General features: G+C 41.3%; 2 protein-coding genes across 9 annotated transcripts in view; one reads left to right on the top strand and one right to left on the bottom strand.

The window, feature by feature from the left end:
• The window catches only part of LOC139562899 (autophagy-related protein 13-like), a 23,029-nt gene extending 13,237 nt beyond the window's left edge, over nucleotides 1-9,792 (top strand). For all 8 annotated transcript variants that reach the window (XM_071381035.1, XM_071381039.1, XM_071381038.1 and 5 more), the window contains 2 exons: nucleotides 6,749-6,877; nucleotides 7,145-9,792. In XM_071381035.1, coding sequence (XP_071237136.1) covers nucleotides 6,749-6,877; nucleotides 7,145-7,222 — 207 coding nt within the window. In that variant the 3' untranslated portion in view covers nucleotides 7,223-9,792. The remainder of the gene's footprint in view (nucleotides 1-6,748; nucleotides 6,878-7,144) is intronic.
• LOC139562901 (rho GTPase-activating protein 1-like) lies at nucleotides 8,268-17,375 on the bottom strand. Its single transcript, XM_071381041.1, has 13 exons — nucleotides 17,167-17,375; nucleotides 13,997-14,194; nucleotides 12,739-12,834; nucleotides 12,551-12,638; nucleotides 12,244-12,375; nucleotides 11,912-11,998; nucleotides 11,727-11,825; nucleotides 11,476-11,583; nucleotides 11,270-11,346; nucleotides 10,966-11,043; nucleotides 10,677-10,805; nucleotides 10,409-10,512; nucleotides 8,268-10,183 (listed from the first exon to the last, which is right to left on the bottom strand). Exons 2-13 carry the CDS (start codon nucleotides 14,133-14,135, stop codon nucleotides 10,013-10,015), a joined length of 1,308 nt encoding a protein of 435 aa, XP_071237142.1. The 5' UTR covers nucleotides 14,136-14,194; nucleotides 17,167-17,375; the 3' UTR covers nucleotides 8,268-10,012.

The following is a 17,375-nucleotide window of genomic DNA, read 5'->3' as shown; positions in this document are numbered from 1 at the left end:
TTGATGCAATTGGGGCCTTTAAAGATGGGAAAACTCCAGGGCTGGATGGCATACCAGTGGAAGTATACAAAACTTTTTTTGATATACTCAAAGGACCATTATTAGCTTGTTTTAACCACTCCTATATAAATGGTAGATTATCAGACACGCAACAAGAAGGTCTGATATCGTTATTACTGAAACAGGACCCAAGTGGTATATATAAAGATCCAGTCCAATTAAAAAATTGGAGACCTCTTACACTTCAGTGTTGTGATGCAAAAATCCTAGCAAAATGCTTGGCGCATAGAATAAAAAAAGTTTTGTCAGATATTATTCATCCTAATCAGACAGGTTTTTTACATGGACGATACATTGGAGATAATATAAGGCAAGTACTGGAAACAATAGAACACTATGAAATATCGGGGACACCAGGCCTGGTTTTCATAGCTGATTTTGAAAAGGCTTTTGATAAAGTACGACTGGAGTTTATACAGTGGGGAGAACAAGTATTTGATACACTGACGATTTTGCAGGTTTTCCTACTTACAAAGCATGTAGAGGTCTGTAATTTTTATCATAGGTACACTTCAACTGTGAGAGAAGGAATCTAAAACAAAAATCCAGAAAATCACATTGTATGATTTTTAAGTAATTAATTTGCATTTTATTGCATGACATAAGTATTTGATACATCAGAAAAGCAGAACTGGATATTTGGTACAGAAACCTTAGTTTGCAATTACAGAGATCATACGTTTCCTGTAGTTCTTGACCAGGTTTGCACACACTGCAGCAGGGATTTTGGCCCACTCCTCCATACAGACCTTCTCCAGATCCTTCAGGTTTCGGGGCTGTCGCTGGGCAATACGGACTTTCGGCTCCCTCCAAAGATTTTCTATTGGGTTCAGGTCTGGAGACTGGCTAGGCCACTCCAGGACCTTGAGATGCTTCTTACGGAGCCACTCCTTAGTTGCCCTGGCTGTGTGTTTCGGGTCGTTGTCATGCTGGAAGACCCAGCCACGACCCATCTTCAATGCTCTTACTGAGGGAAGGAGGTTGTTGGTCAAGATCTCGCGATACATGGCCCCATCCATCCTCCCCTCAATACGGTGCAGTCGTCCTGTCCCCTTTGCAGAAAAGCATCCCCAAAGAATGATGTTTCCACCTCCATGCTTCACGGTTGGGATGGTGTTCTTGGGGTTGTACTCATCCTTCTATTCCTCCAAACACGGTGAGTGGAGTTTAGACCAAAAAGCTCTATTTTTGTCTCATCAGACCACATGACCTTCTCCCATTCCTCCTCTGGATCATCCAGATGGTCATTGGCAAACTTCAGACGGGCCTGGACATGCGCTGGCTTGAGCAGGGGGACCTTGCGTGCGCTGCAGGATTTTAATCCATGACGGCGTAGTGTGTTACTAATGGTTTTCTTTGAGACTGTGGTCCCAGCTCTCTTCAGGTCATTGACCAGGTCCTGCCGTGTAGTTCTGGGCTGATCCCTCACATTCCTCATGATCATTGATGCCCCACGAGGTGAGATCTTGCATGGAGCCCCAGACCGAGGGTGATTGACCGTCATCTTGAACTTCTTCCATTTTCTAATAATTGTGCCAACAGTTGTTGCCTTCTCACCAAGCTGCTTGCCTATTGTCCTGTAGCCCATCCCAGCCTTGTACAGGTCTACAATTTATCCCTGATGTCCTTACACAGCTCTCTGGTCTTGGCCATTGTGGAGAGGTTGGAGTCTGTTTGATTGAGTGTGTGGACAGGTGCCTTTTATACAGGTAACGAGTTCAAACAGGTGCAGTTAATACAGGTAATGAGTGGAGAACAGGAGGGCTTCTTAAAGAAAAACTAACAGGTCTGTGAGAGCCGGAATTCTTACTGGTTGGTAGGTGATCAAATACTTATGTCATGCAATAAAATGCAAATTAATTACTTAAAAATCATACAATGTGATTTTCTGGATTTTTGTTTTAGATTCCGTCTCTCACAGTTGAAGTGTACCTATGATAAAAATGACAGACCTCTACATGCTTTGTAAGTAGGAAAACCTGCAAAATCGGCAGTGTATCAAATACTTGTTCTCCCCACTGTATATAAATGCCTAGAATATTTCAATTTTGGGGAATCTCTTATAAAATGGGTTAAAATTATGTATAGTAACCCTAGGTGTAAAATAGTAAATAATGGCTAAATCTCAGAAAGTTTTAAACTATCTAGAGGAGTAAAACAAGGTTGTCCACTATCGGCATATCTATTTATTATTGCCATCGAAATGTTAGCTGTTAAAATTAGATCAAACATTAATATTAAGGGATTAGAAATCCGTGGCTTAAAAACTAAGGTGTCATTGTACGCTGATGATTCATGTTTTCTTTTAAAACCACAACTAGAGTCCCTCCAGGGCCTCATAGAGGATCTAGATACCTTTGCTATCCTCTCTGGATTAAAACCAAATTATGATAAATGTACCATATTACGTATTGGATCACTAAAAAATACACATTTTATATTGCCATGTAGTTTACCAATTAAATGGTCTGACGGAGATGTGGACATACTCGGTATAAAAATCCCAAAAGAAAGAAATGATCTCACTCCAATAAATTTTTATAGAAAGTTAGCAAAAATAGATAAGATCTTGCTACCATGGAAAGGAAAATACCTGTCTATTTGTGGAAAAATCACCCTGATTAACTCTTTAGTCATATCACAGTTTACCTATTTGCTTATGGTTTTGCTTACACCTAGTGACCTGCTTTTTAAATTATATGAACAAAAAATATTCCATTTTATTTGGAACGGCAAGCCAGATAAAATTAAAAGGGCCTATTTATATAACGAATATGAATTCGGAGGGCAGAAATTATTAAATATTAAAGCATTAGACCTCTCACTAAAGGCATCAGTCATACAAAAGTTATACTTAAATCCAAACTGGTTCTCTAGTAAATTGGTACGAATGTCTCATCCTATATTCAAGAAGGGCCTTTTCCCCTTTATTCAGATTACACCTGCTCACTTTCGGTTTTTTGAAAAGGAAATAATCTCCAAAATATCCTTATTTTTTAAACAAGCCTTAGAAAGTTGGTTGCAATTTCAGTTTAATCCACCTGAAAGGACGGAACAAATAGTACAACAAATATTGTGGTTAAATTCAAATATAGTAATTGATAAAAAAACTGTATTTATTGAAGAAATGTTTAAAAAAGGTATAATTTTTGTGAATGATGTCATAAATAGGACTGGTGGAGTTATGTCACACATGCAGCTAACACAGACATATGGAAATGTCTGCTCTACCCAAAATTACAACCAATTAATTGCAGCATTACCACAAAAATGGAAGAGGCAAGTAGAAGGGGAAAAAAGTAAGGAACTTGTATGTCGGCCCTGTATTAAAGAACATAAATGGTTAAAGAAAAGTGTGATAAATAAAAATATATACAAATTTCATTTAAGGACCAAAAAACTGACAGCTGTGCCATATAAATTGCAAAATAGTTGGGAAGAGATTTTCGATGTACCCATTCCATGGCACATGGTTTATGAATTGATACGCAAAACAACGCCGGATTCAAAACTTCGAATTTTTCAATTTAAATTACTGTACAAAATTCTTGCAACTAATAGAATGTTATATATATGGGGTATACAATCTTCCCAGCTCTGCAGATTCTGTTGTGAGGAGGCAGAGTCATTAGATCATTTATTTTGGTATTGTCCATATGTAGCTCGTTTTTGGTCACAGGTCCAGGAATGGCTGAAGAATTGCAACATTTGCCTAAAACTAACGCTACAGATAGCAATACTGGGGGATTTGAAAAGCCATAGTCAATCAATCAATAATATAATAATTATTTTAGCAAAAATGTTTATTTTTAATTTACAATCTATAGAAGCTATGAGAATAGGAAGGTTCAAGTCTTTTGTGAAGCATCACAGCACAGTTGAAAAATATATGGCAAATAAAAATCCGAAATGGATGATGTTGGAAGATAGATGGGAGGGGTTGAGTGGAACTGAAGGGTGGGACTAATAACAAGATAAACAATGTAGGGCATACGGGATCTGTGAAATGTGTATAGGTGCGGAGCTTTTGTGAAATAGCACAGTTACAAGTGGAAATAAAATTGGATGGACAACAGAAATAGAGGAAGGACTAAGAACAAATAAGAGAGAACTATTGTAAAGTGGACTGTGTCTGTAAGATGGGTATAAGATGTATAAATTGAAGGTAAAAGCAGAAGTGTTTATTAGTTTACTCCAATTGGGGGATCGGTGGTAGGGTGCGGGGAATAATAATAAAGGTATATTCTTTAAAAAAGTATGTATGTCTATATAGGTATGTGTATGTATATACAGTGGGGAGAACAAGTATTTGATACACTGACAATTTTGCAGGTTTTCCTACTTACAAAGCATGTAGAGGTCTGTAATTTTTATCATAGGTACACTTCAACTGTGAGAGACGGAATCTAAAACAAAAATCCAGAAAATCACATTGTATGATTTTTAAGTAATTAATTTGCATTTTATTGCATGACATAAGTATTTGATACATCAGAAAAGCAGAACTGAATATTTGGTACAGAAACCTTAGTTTGCAATTACAGAGATCATACGTTTCCTGTAGTTCTTGACCAGGTTTGCACACACTGCAGCAGGGATTTTGGCCCACTCCTCCATACAGACCTTCTCCAGATCCTTCAGGTTTCGGGGCTGTCGCTGGGCAATACGGACTTTCGGCTCCCTCCAAAGATTTTCTATTGGGTTCAGGTCTGGAGACTGGCTAGGCCACTCCAGGACCTTGAGATGCTTCTTACGGAGCCACTCCTTAGTTGCCCTGGCTGTGTGTTTCGGGTCGTTGTCATGCTGGAAGACCCAGCCACGACCCATCTTCAATGCTCTTACTGAGGGAAGGAGGTTGTTGGTCAAGATCTCGCGATACATGGCCCCATCCATCCTCCCCTCAATACGGTGCAGTCGTCCTGTCCCCTTTGCAGAAAAGCATCCCCAAAGAATGATGTTTCCACCTCCATGCTTCACGGTTGGGATGGTGTTCTTGGGGTTGTACTCATCCTTCTATTCCTCCAAACACGGCGAGTGGAGTTTAGAGCAAAAAGCTCTATTTTTGTCTCATCAGACCACATGACCTTCTCCCATTCCTCCTCTGGATCATCCAGATGGTCATTGGCAAACTTCAGACGGGCCTGGACATGCGCTGGCTTGAGCAGGGGGACCTTGCGTGCGCTGCAGGATTTTAATCCATGACGGCGTAGTGTGTTACTAATGGTTTTCTTTGAGACTGTGGTCCCAGCTCTCTTCAGGTCATTGACCAGGTCCTGCCGTGTAGTTCTGGGCTGATCCCTCACATTCCTCATGATCATTGATGCCCCACGAGGTGAGATCTTGCATGGAGCCCCAGACCGAGGGTGATTGACCGTCATCTTGAACTTCTTCCATTTTCTAATAATTGTGCCAACAGTTGTTGCCTTCTCACCAAGCTGCTTGGCTATTGTCCTGTAGCCCATCCCAGCCTTGTACAGGTCTACAATTTATCCCTGATGTCCTTACACAGCTCTCTGGTCTTGGCCATTGTGGAGAGGTTGGAGTCTGTTTGATTGAGTGTGTGGACAGGTGTCTTTTATACAGGTAACGAGTTCAAACAGTTGCAGTTAATACAGGTAATGAGTGGAGAACAGGAGGGCTTCTTAAAGAAAAACTAACAGGTCTGTGAGAGCCGGAATTCTTACTGGTTGGTAGGTGATCAAATACTTATGTCATGCAATAAAATGCAAATTAATTACTTAAAAATCATACAATGTGATTTTCTGGATTTTTGTTTTAGATTCCGTCTCTCACAGTTGAAGTGTACCTATGATAAAAATGACAGACCTCTACATGCTTTGTAAGTAGGAAAACCTGCAAAATCGGCAGTGTATCAAATACTTGTTCTCCCCACTGTATGTGTATATGTATGCATGCGTGTATGGATATATATATTTACCCCAAAAAATATGGGGGATTGGAAATGATGCAGACAATTACATTAGAAGCAACATTCTTTCCGCAAGATTAAGCTGATCCAACTCCCCCCCCCAAAAAAAAGGAAAATAAATAAATAAATAAAAATAAACACTTCATTGAAGAATCCCTACTCTTGACCAGTCACAGAGACTTCGGCTACCAAACATCGGTTTGCCTCAGGAATTTTTTTTTTGTGTGCATGAACAGCCGAAATAACCCTTGCCCAAGACCAACATTAACAAACTGTTTCGGATGGGTAGCATGCAAACTGCTTCAGACAGTTTTTATTTCTGACTTGTATCTGGGCTGTAGAGGGACTATGAGAAATTAAAATCCAAAACACCAAAGGCGAATGCGACAAAGCACATAGCAAAGACCTAATGAAAACCAAAATCGATCAAAGGAGCTGGCTTTTTAAAGCAACAGAGGGAGAGATGTCAGCTTTGAACATTTTAGATAAACGCTTCTGATGTCGAGAAAATGAAGCTTATGGGAATGAGCGTTCTTAATTCAAATCTCTGACCTCGGACCCCTTATCTTGTGGTTAACAGTTGAGAATTAATTAGGACTATGTTGCTGGCAAGAAAATGTTAAAAACGGAACATCTTTGAGAATAATATGTGCTGCTGACAAAAAAAAAATCGTAGGAAGAAGTCTGTTATTAAGGAAGGGGCTGTTACAGTTGTTGCCCTGCACATCTGATTGTGTTCTGTGGTGCTCTGTTCTTCAGAAGCCTGCGTTCTCCAAGGATGACCTCCTTCCCATGGACCTTGGCACATTCTACAGAGAGTTCCAGAACCCCCCACAGCTCACCAGCCTCACTATTGATGTCAGTTCTCAGTCCATGGCAGAGGACCTGGTGAGACACACTTCTCTGACTTTCCAAAGAGAGATGGTTTCTGTTTTGTTGCCAGGTGGGGGGTGTTGGGGTCTCCTTGTCTATGAAGTGGTCCTGTTGGAATTTAAACGACTGACAGATAGTAGTGAAAGGGGAACATAGTAGTTACCATTATATGATTTACTGTGTGTTTGAATGTCTCTTTTCGGTGGTGCTTTTTAGTCTAATAAATCAATATCTTGGTCATTCTGTGCTTGTAATGATGTTCATTTTTCATTTTCCCTACAGGACTCTCTTCCTGAAAAACTGGCAGTATACGAGAAGAACATTGATGAATTTGATGCATTTGTGGACACATTGCAGTAGGGATAGAAATGGATCCACTGTCTCAAATGACAAATTATCCCATTTAGTCCATCTGCAAGGTTCTGTTGTCTTTCAAGCTTGTTTGCATTCAGCCTGTATGCCTGTTCTTTCTTCTCGTAGTTGAAATTCCACATTGATTTGTAATCAGAATGTTTCTCTTCAAACCTCACTGGTTGATGTATTGTAGAGTAAGAGAGCCTGCACCCAACAATCGAAGACATCTTAAAAAAAACAAAATTGCACGGTTTCTTTTCTGATGTGAATAACTGCAACGTTTGCTCTAGTGTTGAGCAGACTGTGTCGTAATGTAAATACCAGATCCCCTCTCACTTTGCTGTTAAAGAACTTAACACATAATAACAAAGACGTTCAGTTCATCAAAGCTGTTGTCTAAATGTTGTATTATTGCTGTCCCGTGTGACACTGAGAACGTTCATGGCAACTATGGAGTCAGACGTGGCCATGTTTTAGTAGATGGGAAGATGCCAAGCTATGTATGGAAATTGATCAATAGTAGTGAATCTATAGCCAAGAAACAGCAAACATGCTGTGTAGCTGAATCTGTATGTTGAAAGAGAAGTTCCTGTAGTTGTTTTTTTGTAAATGGGGAGAAGTGTTGTCTTCTTTCTTCTCTAGATTACCAACTCTAGGCCACAAATCACTGTGTCACTACAAATGATGTAGTCACTGCTCACCTCTGAATCACCATATAAAGCAAGCTTCCTTTTCCCCTATCTGTAAAGAGGGTAAACATTATTTGCACTTTCAATGTATCAATCTTAAGTCCTCTTGATTTCCCCTAATGCTTTAATATACAGTAGCATGGTCATGTGTAATACATTTTTACTTCAAATGGCCTATTTTGTATTATGGGAAAGGAATAAGCCAGAGGCCCTATATATTTCTGATTGGTCGTTTGTGATTTATACCAGCACAACACGAGTGATCGTGTTCGTTGTCCTTAAAGCTTTTAAAATACAATAGAGCATCAATACTCTTGTCACATGAGTACGACCCTCCAGACATCTGAATAAATCAAAGGCACTTTTAACCATCACCTTTTATTTATACTTTATATTCACAACATATAAAGATTGCAGTAAAATACTCTTAACGAGAAATTTCATTTTCACTGTAGCAACCAGGAAATACTATTATTTTACAATACAGATAAACAGTACAATAAAGGTGGACAAACGGGCACAATTTTTACAAGATATGACTGGAGTTGGTTACTCGCCTGTTTGTTTCCTTAAGGCACAGACGCAAATGGGGTTGTAAAGGCTCCACTAAGCCACTGATCCGCATGTCAATGCAATTGTTTCATTGACATGACTAGGAAGTTTTCATACACAGTAAACTAAACATAAAGCACAAAAGAACTCTTACTTATTCAGTCTTAACATTAGTACTGTTCTTGTTCAGGATATGTTCATTAAAGTAATTCAGGATCACAAAGCACAGGAGCTGTACCCCCAAAAGTTTGGCCATTGCAAATGGAAAAAAATGTTAAGGTAAAAAAAATAATCTAATGGAACCATCTTAGTGTTCTCCAATGCAACCATAATTCTTTGGTTGAGTTGAATTTAGTATTGAACAAAAGCAACGGACGTCAATAAAACGAGCAAAATAAGGCTGAGAAACAACTCACCTAACAGTTAACATACAGTAAACAAATGAAATACAATAGAGCCTGAGAGCCCCCGGGTCTGTAAGTACACAGCATTTCAGTCTATCCGTGATTAGGAGCCCTTCTATGCCCCTTACTGACTTTAAGGCTACATAAAGATCTTTTGCCAGCAATGACACTAGCCATCAGTCTTTACAGAGGGATAGTGATGTTCAAGGAATAACTGCCGTAAGTAGAGTAATAATACACAAATGAAAGTAGAATATGTATCATGAAAAGACTGTTCTGCATTGAGAAAGCTAATCAGGCATAACATGAAATGTAGAAGTTACATGATTAAGAATAGTTATTTTATAGTTGACCTGTACAAATGATCAAAAGTAATGCAGCAGAAACAAACAAAGGCGTGCTGGAAATGTTTAAAGGGTATACCAGTATGTTTTGTCAGATGAGTAAACATTTAAAAAGTAAGGCGATATGTGACCCCCCCAAAAAACGTAAATACACATACTCTTATGGTTTTATTTAGCTATAGACTAGCTTTACACATAACCATGATTTTTAAACAAGTTGTGGCAAAATATAAACTCCCGATAGAATTTAGAGTACATTGAATATTGGAGTACACTGGCTCACTGACTGTAGCGACCGATCATTTATGAAATTCGAAAAATATTTGTTCCAATGCAAATAGGACTTGACAAAGTAAATTAATATGAAATGTATCTTGCTCCCCAGATACAAAACATTGCATAAATGTTCTCTGAAATCTGTACCATCAAAATAAATATTTGATATGATTCAAACCAGAACAGATGTGAAATGATATAGGTTATTCCAATTGTTTTAAAGTATCAAATCATGTACACTGTGTTGAACTTCTCCTGAGTGATAGATATCTGGCGGAGACATTAAAGCCTTCTTCATACCTGACTTCTAACCCGACTTTTGGCATCTTCAATGGTTCGTCTCCCCTGTCTTTTTCTCTCTCTGTGTCCTCAGTCACAGTCACAATACACTCATGCATATGGCAACACTACTAGGGGCACTGGGAGAGACACAGTTACACTGTACTAGACCAATACAGAGACATGGTCAGAGACGGGGATTTATACACCGAACGAATGGGGCGTGGTTAGAGATAGCTGTCAGGAGACGTCTTAGGGGGAAAAGACCTTGTCGTGTTGGTCCAACAGAGTTCTGGTGAAGTTATTGATGGGGCCGATGGCACTGAGTGTCATGGCAGCGTCTTGTCCCCATAGCAGGTTGGGTCCAAACACCACTGCCAGGTTGGTGTTGTTCATCTTGTTGATCTCACTCTGTGCGGACACCTACATGGGCAAGCATGCATGTTTGTAGAATATCAATAAGAAAACGACTCACTGGTTAATTTACACAAACTGGTAAGGGCCAGTGTCACCAGGCAGTACTAAATGCCCAGAATGATGCTTATTTAGACAGAACCATAGAACAACAGGCCTCCAAAGACAAACAGGAATGTTTGCCGAGCTTCTGATAAGTATTCAGCTGGGGATATGATACGACAGCAAACATACCTGCACCAGGAACTCAATGAGGAACTTCAGGGAGGCATAGTTCTCCTCAGGGAGCATTGCCAGCATGTTCCGGATCGCAGTCACTTTGGCACTGCTGTCAACATCTGAGGAATGAGCATAACAAATAGACCCTTAACATTACGTGGCTATGACTAAAAACTATCCTCAGGATTATGACCTACAAAACAAATTGACAGCTATAGCAACAAACATAAAAAGATATCCCCATCTACTGTGTGGAGGATAAGAGAGAGTTCCCCAGACTTACTGTGAAAGTTGACAATGTCATTGTAGAGCTGGTATGTGAGGAGGGGCTCTGGTAGTTCTCTGAGGAATGTCTTGAGGATGACAGCTGCCAGGTGAACGTCCTCCATCTGGGAAAAACTCAACTCCTCACCTGGAGCCACAGACACACACAATCACAGAGCCATACAAATCCCACAGCTACAGCCAAAGAGATACATTAGGTCTACCCAGGGACTTCATGAACGGATTACATGAACGGATATTATTTTTAGACATTAATTTAAGAGTAACAATGAGTGCAAATGCTTCACCTGAGTTATATCTGTGCTGAACATCCTTGACGAGCGTCACGTTGGCTGACCGCCGGAATATCCCCTCAATTTCAAGACCTAAGACAGGACAGAAAAAGGGGGAAACCATGAAAACAAAACCTTTTGTAAAACAGAATCAAATAGCAGAATTTGCCTTGTTTTGCAAGTCAAATACTAAATCCATGTCCAGTATCCATGAAATTGGAATTGTCCAAAAAACTGAACATCAGAACAAAGACTCAAAAGTTTAACCATCAAGAAAAATGACCACTGGTAAAAAAAAATATGCAAGAATGGTACTTACCTTGTTCCATTAAGAAGGCCACGGTGTCTCGCATCACCAATGGAACTGCTTCGTTGTCTGAACTTCTCGCTCTTAGCCTTGACAAATCAACAAAAAAAATTAAACTCTTCGAAACATACACAGGATAATATCTTACGTATGTAACGTCAAGGTCGGATATTGAGGAAGTAGAATAAAAAAAAAACAGCCCTCATCCAACTACCTACATTGGCAAGGAGACTCCAAACTGTTGATTGGGTAGTGGTGGACTGCGGGGGGGGGACATCTGGGCCTGAACTGATGGTTTTAGTGAGGCTCTGATTTTTTCATCATACCTAACGGTTTGGGTGTGAGAAAGCAAAGTAATGCACTTAACAAGTCAGATATCACAAATAGACATCCATTACGCAAGCGTGACCAACTCATTGGCAATGTTGAGCTACAGTAGTTACACGTAACGTATGTAAAATGTTCTTACACTCGCACCCGGGTGGGTATCACTAGCTGCTCACACTTAACAACGTCCTCCAGTTCACTCAGGTAGTTGATGTAGTTGATCTTTTGTCCAAATTTGAAGCTAGAAAAGAAAGGAGATTCATCACACATGGCAAACACTTTACAGTTAAAAGGAATAAAGAGCATCTCCGGTGCTAGAATGCTAACCTGATGAGAGGCTTGAAGAGGATGAGAAGAGTCTTGATGAACATGGTGGGGTGGACAATGTACAGTGCCTTGATGTTCTTCTTGTACCTGAAGAAAACGGAGCAGTCAGCAAAAGTAAACTTGAATCGGTTCACTTGTTTGAGAAGTCAAGCCATTAGTGCCCTCACCCAGACATAAATATGGGTGAGGGCAAAGTCCACTTCCTCTTTGGCTTTAGTTTTCAGATCTCTAGTGAAATGGAGTGCATCTCACCATTCATAGGAGAAAAATGATCAAAATGTGCTTTGCAACTATGGTCTCCAGTGTCTGGCTGGAGGTAGGGTGGGACTCACTTCCGGTCAAATTCTCTGTAGGCGTCTCTCAGCCAGCTGAGAGATGGCTTGTTCTCACTGGTGAGGCCATTATGGAAGTAGATGAGGGTGTAGTCGCTCTCAACATACTGGTCTAGGGTGGCCTTCAGATACCTGGATGATAGTATGATAGTTGAGAAGTCAATCCTCATCACTTATGAAAACACAAAACACAACAACGACTACCGACTTGACTAGCAGCGGGGGAATCAAAGCACAACAAGAAGCTATTTATTAGACATTTGGCAGGATGAAAATGTCTCATTAATCTCAAAACAATAACACCCACATCAGTAGCTTGTGGTGGTCCAGTTCGTGGTGGGGGGGCATCCGACAGGCGTTGAAGACAATCACCTTCCTGCCAAAGTTATCATCACCTTGACAGCAGAGTGAGAGAGGAAACAGTGCCAACTGGATTCGAGACTGAACAGGAAATTCAGGTCAGATAAGCTACACATGTAGAGACAAAGTTCTTACCTGCTACTTCGACAATCTGATGCCTGGCAATATCATAGTATGGGTGGTCCCAGGATAGGTGTGACCCCTCCCCCAACCGCTTGGATATGTCCGTCTCTGTTGACAGGAAAGGGGACACATTCAACCACCTCACGCGTATCTCACTAGCTCATATCTTCGAGGGCAGAGTGCTCAGAATTTCACAACTCAATGTTTCGGCTCTGCCCCGTCACAGACAGTACGTGCTCACTGCTCAGGCACTCTTAGAATGAGTTTGCGAACACACTTTGAGCCTCTTCGATGAATACCAAAATAATTAGTTGGGCGAAACATTGCATTTTACAGGCTATCCCACACACACACACACACACACACACACACACACACACACACACACACACACACACACACACACACACACACACACACACACACACACACACACACACACACACACACACACACACACACACACACACACACACACACACACACGACTGCGACGTCTGCATTGTGTACTTAGTAAACCAATGTTCTTCTCACAGAATAAGTCACTAACATGCAGTTGCCCGAGGCGTGGTCAGACAGTGTGCGCTTCGTTTGGTATCTCATAAGATGAACCCTTGTACCCTTCTCTTTAATCGTCTGTTCATTAATAACGATTCTGAGAATAATTCAAACTCTAAATCATGGTGCTGTAGATGCATCTATTAGTCACAAATAATGGCACAGTCCTCATCCTCCAATCAGACAGGGGCTGGAGATCTGCTGTGAAACAGAAATGAACCAGAAATTTGACTGTGCCTACAAATAGAATGCATAACTAATGTATGCACACTGCATCAGAGGGCAATATGCAATCAAGTTGTAATAATATGACACGATTAACAAAAGGCTCACTGCATTGGGCTGTGAATAAGGCTCTCTTTTACTCTTCCCTTGGACCAATGACAGATTTACGTAAAACTATATGATTTTTAGGGAAATAACAGTAATAGCCCTACAACAACGTTCCATTTCTAAAAACTCAGCTGATCTTACAACAGGCTGATTATTATCATATTACAATGGCCAACATTTTGCCAGGAATGTGGCATTTTAAAACAGTGATCTCATGATTTTGTTTTACTCAAGGGATTAGGTGGCTTATAGAACAATAGAAATTCTTTACGCATTTCTCAAATTTCAGCAACTTCATTTTTTAAATTGTTACCCAACTGTCCACATCTGACAGCACAGAGAGGTCCAGCTGTCCTTCTAATAGCCTTTAGGTTCTTACCAGACTTGCTCATACTGGAGTCATCTGGGGGCCACAGCTTGTCCCCCATTGGAGACAGTTTGAGCTGGTCCAGGGCATTGCTGGGAGGATCATCTACTCCAAGGTCATCATTGAGGTCAACCAGAAGATCTGAAGACATGGTGGTGAACTATGAGACTCCACACGGATCAAAATCTGGTCAGGTGCTCAGCCAGCCTCCTGTCACAGAAATAAGTGTGTTCATCAACATCCATCCATAACGTATCGAATGCAATGAGATATCACCTTATCTCAGCAGTGGGATCACTTTCAAGATCTTTTTTAGCGTCTTCCTCAAAGTCCCTCCCTTATAGCTTAACTTAGACAAATAAAACAGCTAACAAGTGTTTAACAGGCACAGATGCAACATTTTTTAAGATGCCTTTTCTCTTGTGCTTTGTGGTAAATTACCACTGCTATAATGGACCCTAGGCAAAAACCATGTTTTAAAGCTGTACTGTTACATCATAACTGCAGAAGAGCCACTCCAATGGGGCCAGAAAGGACAATGCATGAAACATGGACTGAAGAAACAAATAGGTCTATAAACTCGTGTCCTTCACTCTTTTCAAAGTCCAGCCTAAAAGAAAAATAGACAAGGCCTAATTCACATCTGTAATCAGGTTAGCATTTGGTAATAATTTGAGGAGATGTCTGTGCAATGAAGCAACAATTGATTGGCTGGTTTGTTTGTGGAAGTTCTACACATTTCACACACACATTTTCGTATGAAATGACCCAATCTATCGTACAACACCACAGGGGCTGTGTTTGAAGAAGCAGCCTTGCTGTGTTACCCGTTCTTCGTTTTGCGGGAAGGCTCAAATACAGTCCTCCCTATCTATGAGATGCAATATGCTCTGACATTTTGGTTCTTTAAATATCACGACTGGAGTCAGAAACACATTCATGTATGCGCAGTCCAGGTGAGGAGAACTGCAGTCAGGCAAAGTGCAATAATTTTATACATCTATAGTAGATAAACTAGCCAAAATACTGTATATTGCGAAACACTGCAACTGCCATATACACTGCTCAAAAAAATAAAGGGAACACTTAAACAACACAATGTAACTCCAAGTCAATCACACTTCTATGAAATCAAACTGTCCACTTAGGAAGCAACACTGATTGACAATACATTTCACATGCTGTTGTGCAAATGGAATAGACAAAAGGTGGAAATTATAGGCAATTAGCAAGACACCCCCAAAAAAAGGAGTGATTCTGCAGGTGGTGACCACAGACAACTTCTCAGTTCCTATGCTTCCTGGCTGATGTTTTGGTCACTTTTGAATGCTGGCGGTGCTCTCACTCTAGTGGTAGCATGAGACGGAGTCTACAACCCACACAAGTGGCTCAGGTAGTGCAGTTCATCCAGGATGGCACATCAATGCGAGCTGTGGCAAAAATGTTTGCCGTGTCTGTCAGCGTAGTGTCCAGAGCATGGAGGCGCTACCAGGAGACAGGCCAGTACATCAGGAGACGTGGAGGAGGCCGTAGGAGGGCAACAACCCAGCAGCAGGACCGCTACCTCCGCCTTTGTGCAAGGAGGTGCACTGCCAGAGCCCTGCAAAATGACCTCCAGCAGGCCACAAATGTGCATATGTCAGCATATGGTCTCACAAGGGGTCTGAGGATCTCATCTCGGTACCTAATGGCAGTCAGGCTACCTCTGGCGAGCACATGGAGGGCTGTGCGGCCCCACAAAGAAATGCCACCTCACACCATGACTGACCCACCGCCAAACCGGTCATGCTGGAGGATGTTGCAGGCAGCAGAACATTCTCCACGGCGTCTCCAGACTCTGTCAGGTCTGTCACATGTGCTCATGTGCTCAGTGTGAACCTGCTTTCATCTGTGAAGAGCACAGGGCGCCAGTGGCGAATTTGCCAATCTTGGTGTTCTCTGGCAAATGCCAAACGTCCTGCACGGTGCTGGGCTGTAAGCACAACCCCCACCTGTGGACGTCGGGCCCTCATACCACCCTCATGGAGTCTGTTTCTGACCGTTTGAGCAGACACATGCACATTTGTGGCCTGCTGGAGGTCATTTTGCAGGGCTCTGGCAGTGCACCTCCTTGCACAAAGGCGGAGGTAGCGGTCCTGCTGCTGGGTTGTTGCCCTCCTACGGCCTCCTCCACGTCTCCTGATGTACTGGCCTGTCTCCTGGTAGCGCCTCCATGCTCTGGACACTACGCTGACAGACACAGCAAACATTTTTGTCACAGCTCGCATTGATGTGCCATCCTGGATGAACTGCACTACCTGAGCCACTTGTGTGGGTTGTAGACTCCGTCTCATGCTACCACTAGAGTGAGAGCACCGCCAGCATTCAAAAGTGACCAAAACATCAGCCAGGAAGCATAGGAACTGAGAAGTTGTCTGTGGTCACCACCTGCAGAATCACTCCTTTTTTGGGGGTGTCTTGCTAATTGCCTATAATTTCCACCTTTTGTCTATTCCATTTGCACAACAGCATGTGAAATGTATTGTCAATCAGTGTTGCTTCCTAAGTGGACAGTTTGATTTCACAGAAGTGTGATTGACTTGGAGTTACATTGTGTTGTTTAAGTGTTCCCTTTATTTTTTTGAGCAGTGTATTTTAGCTACAAAAATAAGGTGATTCGTGTCTTAGAGAAACAGCTAACGTTAGCTATCTAACGTTACCCAAAACAAGGCTACAATTTGTCCCGACTCCTCTAGTTAACTAGTTAGTTATTTAACGTATGCCCCATTGCGCTGCGATGTCGAGAGATATATATATATATACACTTTTTTTTTTTAACGTTAGCTAACGCCAGACGACACAGCAGTAGGTAACCTAGCTACTCAATGTTTTACAAATATCGATAGATTAAAACAAACGTTAGCTAGCTAACGCGTCAACTACCAGCAGCAGCTAACCTGTTTAACTGTAGTTAGCTAGCTACTTAACAATATTTTAGTTGACAGCTAACTATCTTGTCAGCTAGCAAGGTACAGTATGTTACCATTAGCCTCGGCTGGTTAGGCTAACGTTAACTATCTAACCACCTGGTTATATGGGGCTAATCCAAATGAGCTCGTCTGACGTTTATGTCCTAGCTAGCTATATAACACGCAAAATACATTGATTCATTCAAACATAAATCATTAAATTGGTGGATTTACCGTAAAATCTGTGAAATTGATCCCCGCTGAAATGCTTGCTAAGTTATCTCGCTAGGCTACTAACGTTAGCTATGTCAGTGACAGCTGCTTGCTTCACAAGTCACAAACATCCGGTTTTCGTTCCGTGGGTGGAGAGCTCTCCTTGCCTTGGCAACGACACTCCTCTGACTCCGAAACGAGACAGAGGCAAAGGTGGGAAAGAGGTGTGT

Source organism: Salvelinus alpinus, chromosome 33, assembly GCF_045679555.1.
Source record: "Salvelinus alpinus chromosome 33, SLU_Salpinus.1, whole genome shotgun sequence".
NCBI classification, from domain to species: Eukaryota; Metazoa; Chordata; class Actinopteri; order Salmoniformes; family Salmonidae; genus Salvelinus; species Salvelinus alpinus.
This window is presented reverse-complemented; position numbering and strand designations above follow the sequence as displayed.

What these genes read in the sequence shown, in the direction of transcription:
- LOC139562901 (XM_071381041.1), bottom strand. Translation starts at nt 14,135, where the DNA reads ATGTCTTCAGATCTTCTGGTTGACCTCAATGATGACCTTGGAGTAGAT. An exon ending in TTTGGAGTCTCCTTGCCAAT is followed by an intron (nt 11,347 to 11,475) that starts GTAGGTAGTTGG and finishes TGATTTGTCAAG; the next exon opens with GCTAAGAGCGAGAAGTTCAG. An exon ending in TCATTGAGTTCCTGGTGCAG is followed by an intron (nt 10,184 to 10,408) that starts GTATGTTTGCTG and finishes TTGCCCATGTAG; the next exon opens with GTGTCCGCACAGAGTGAGAT.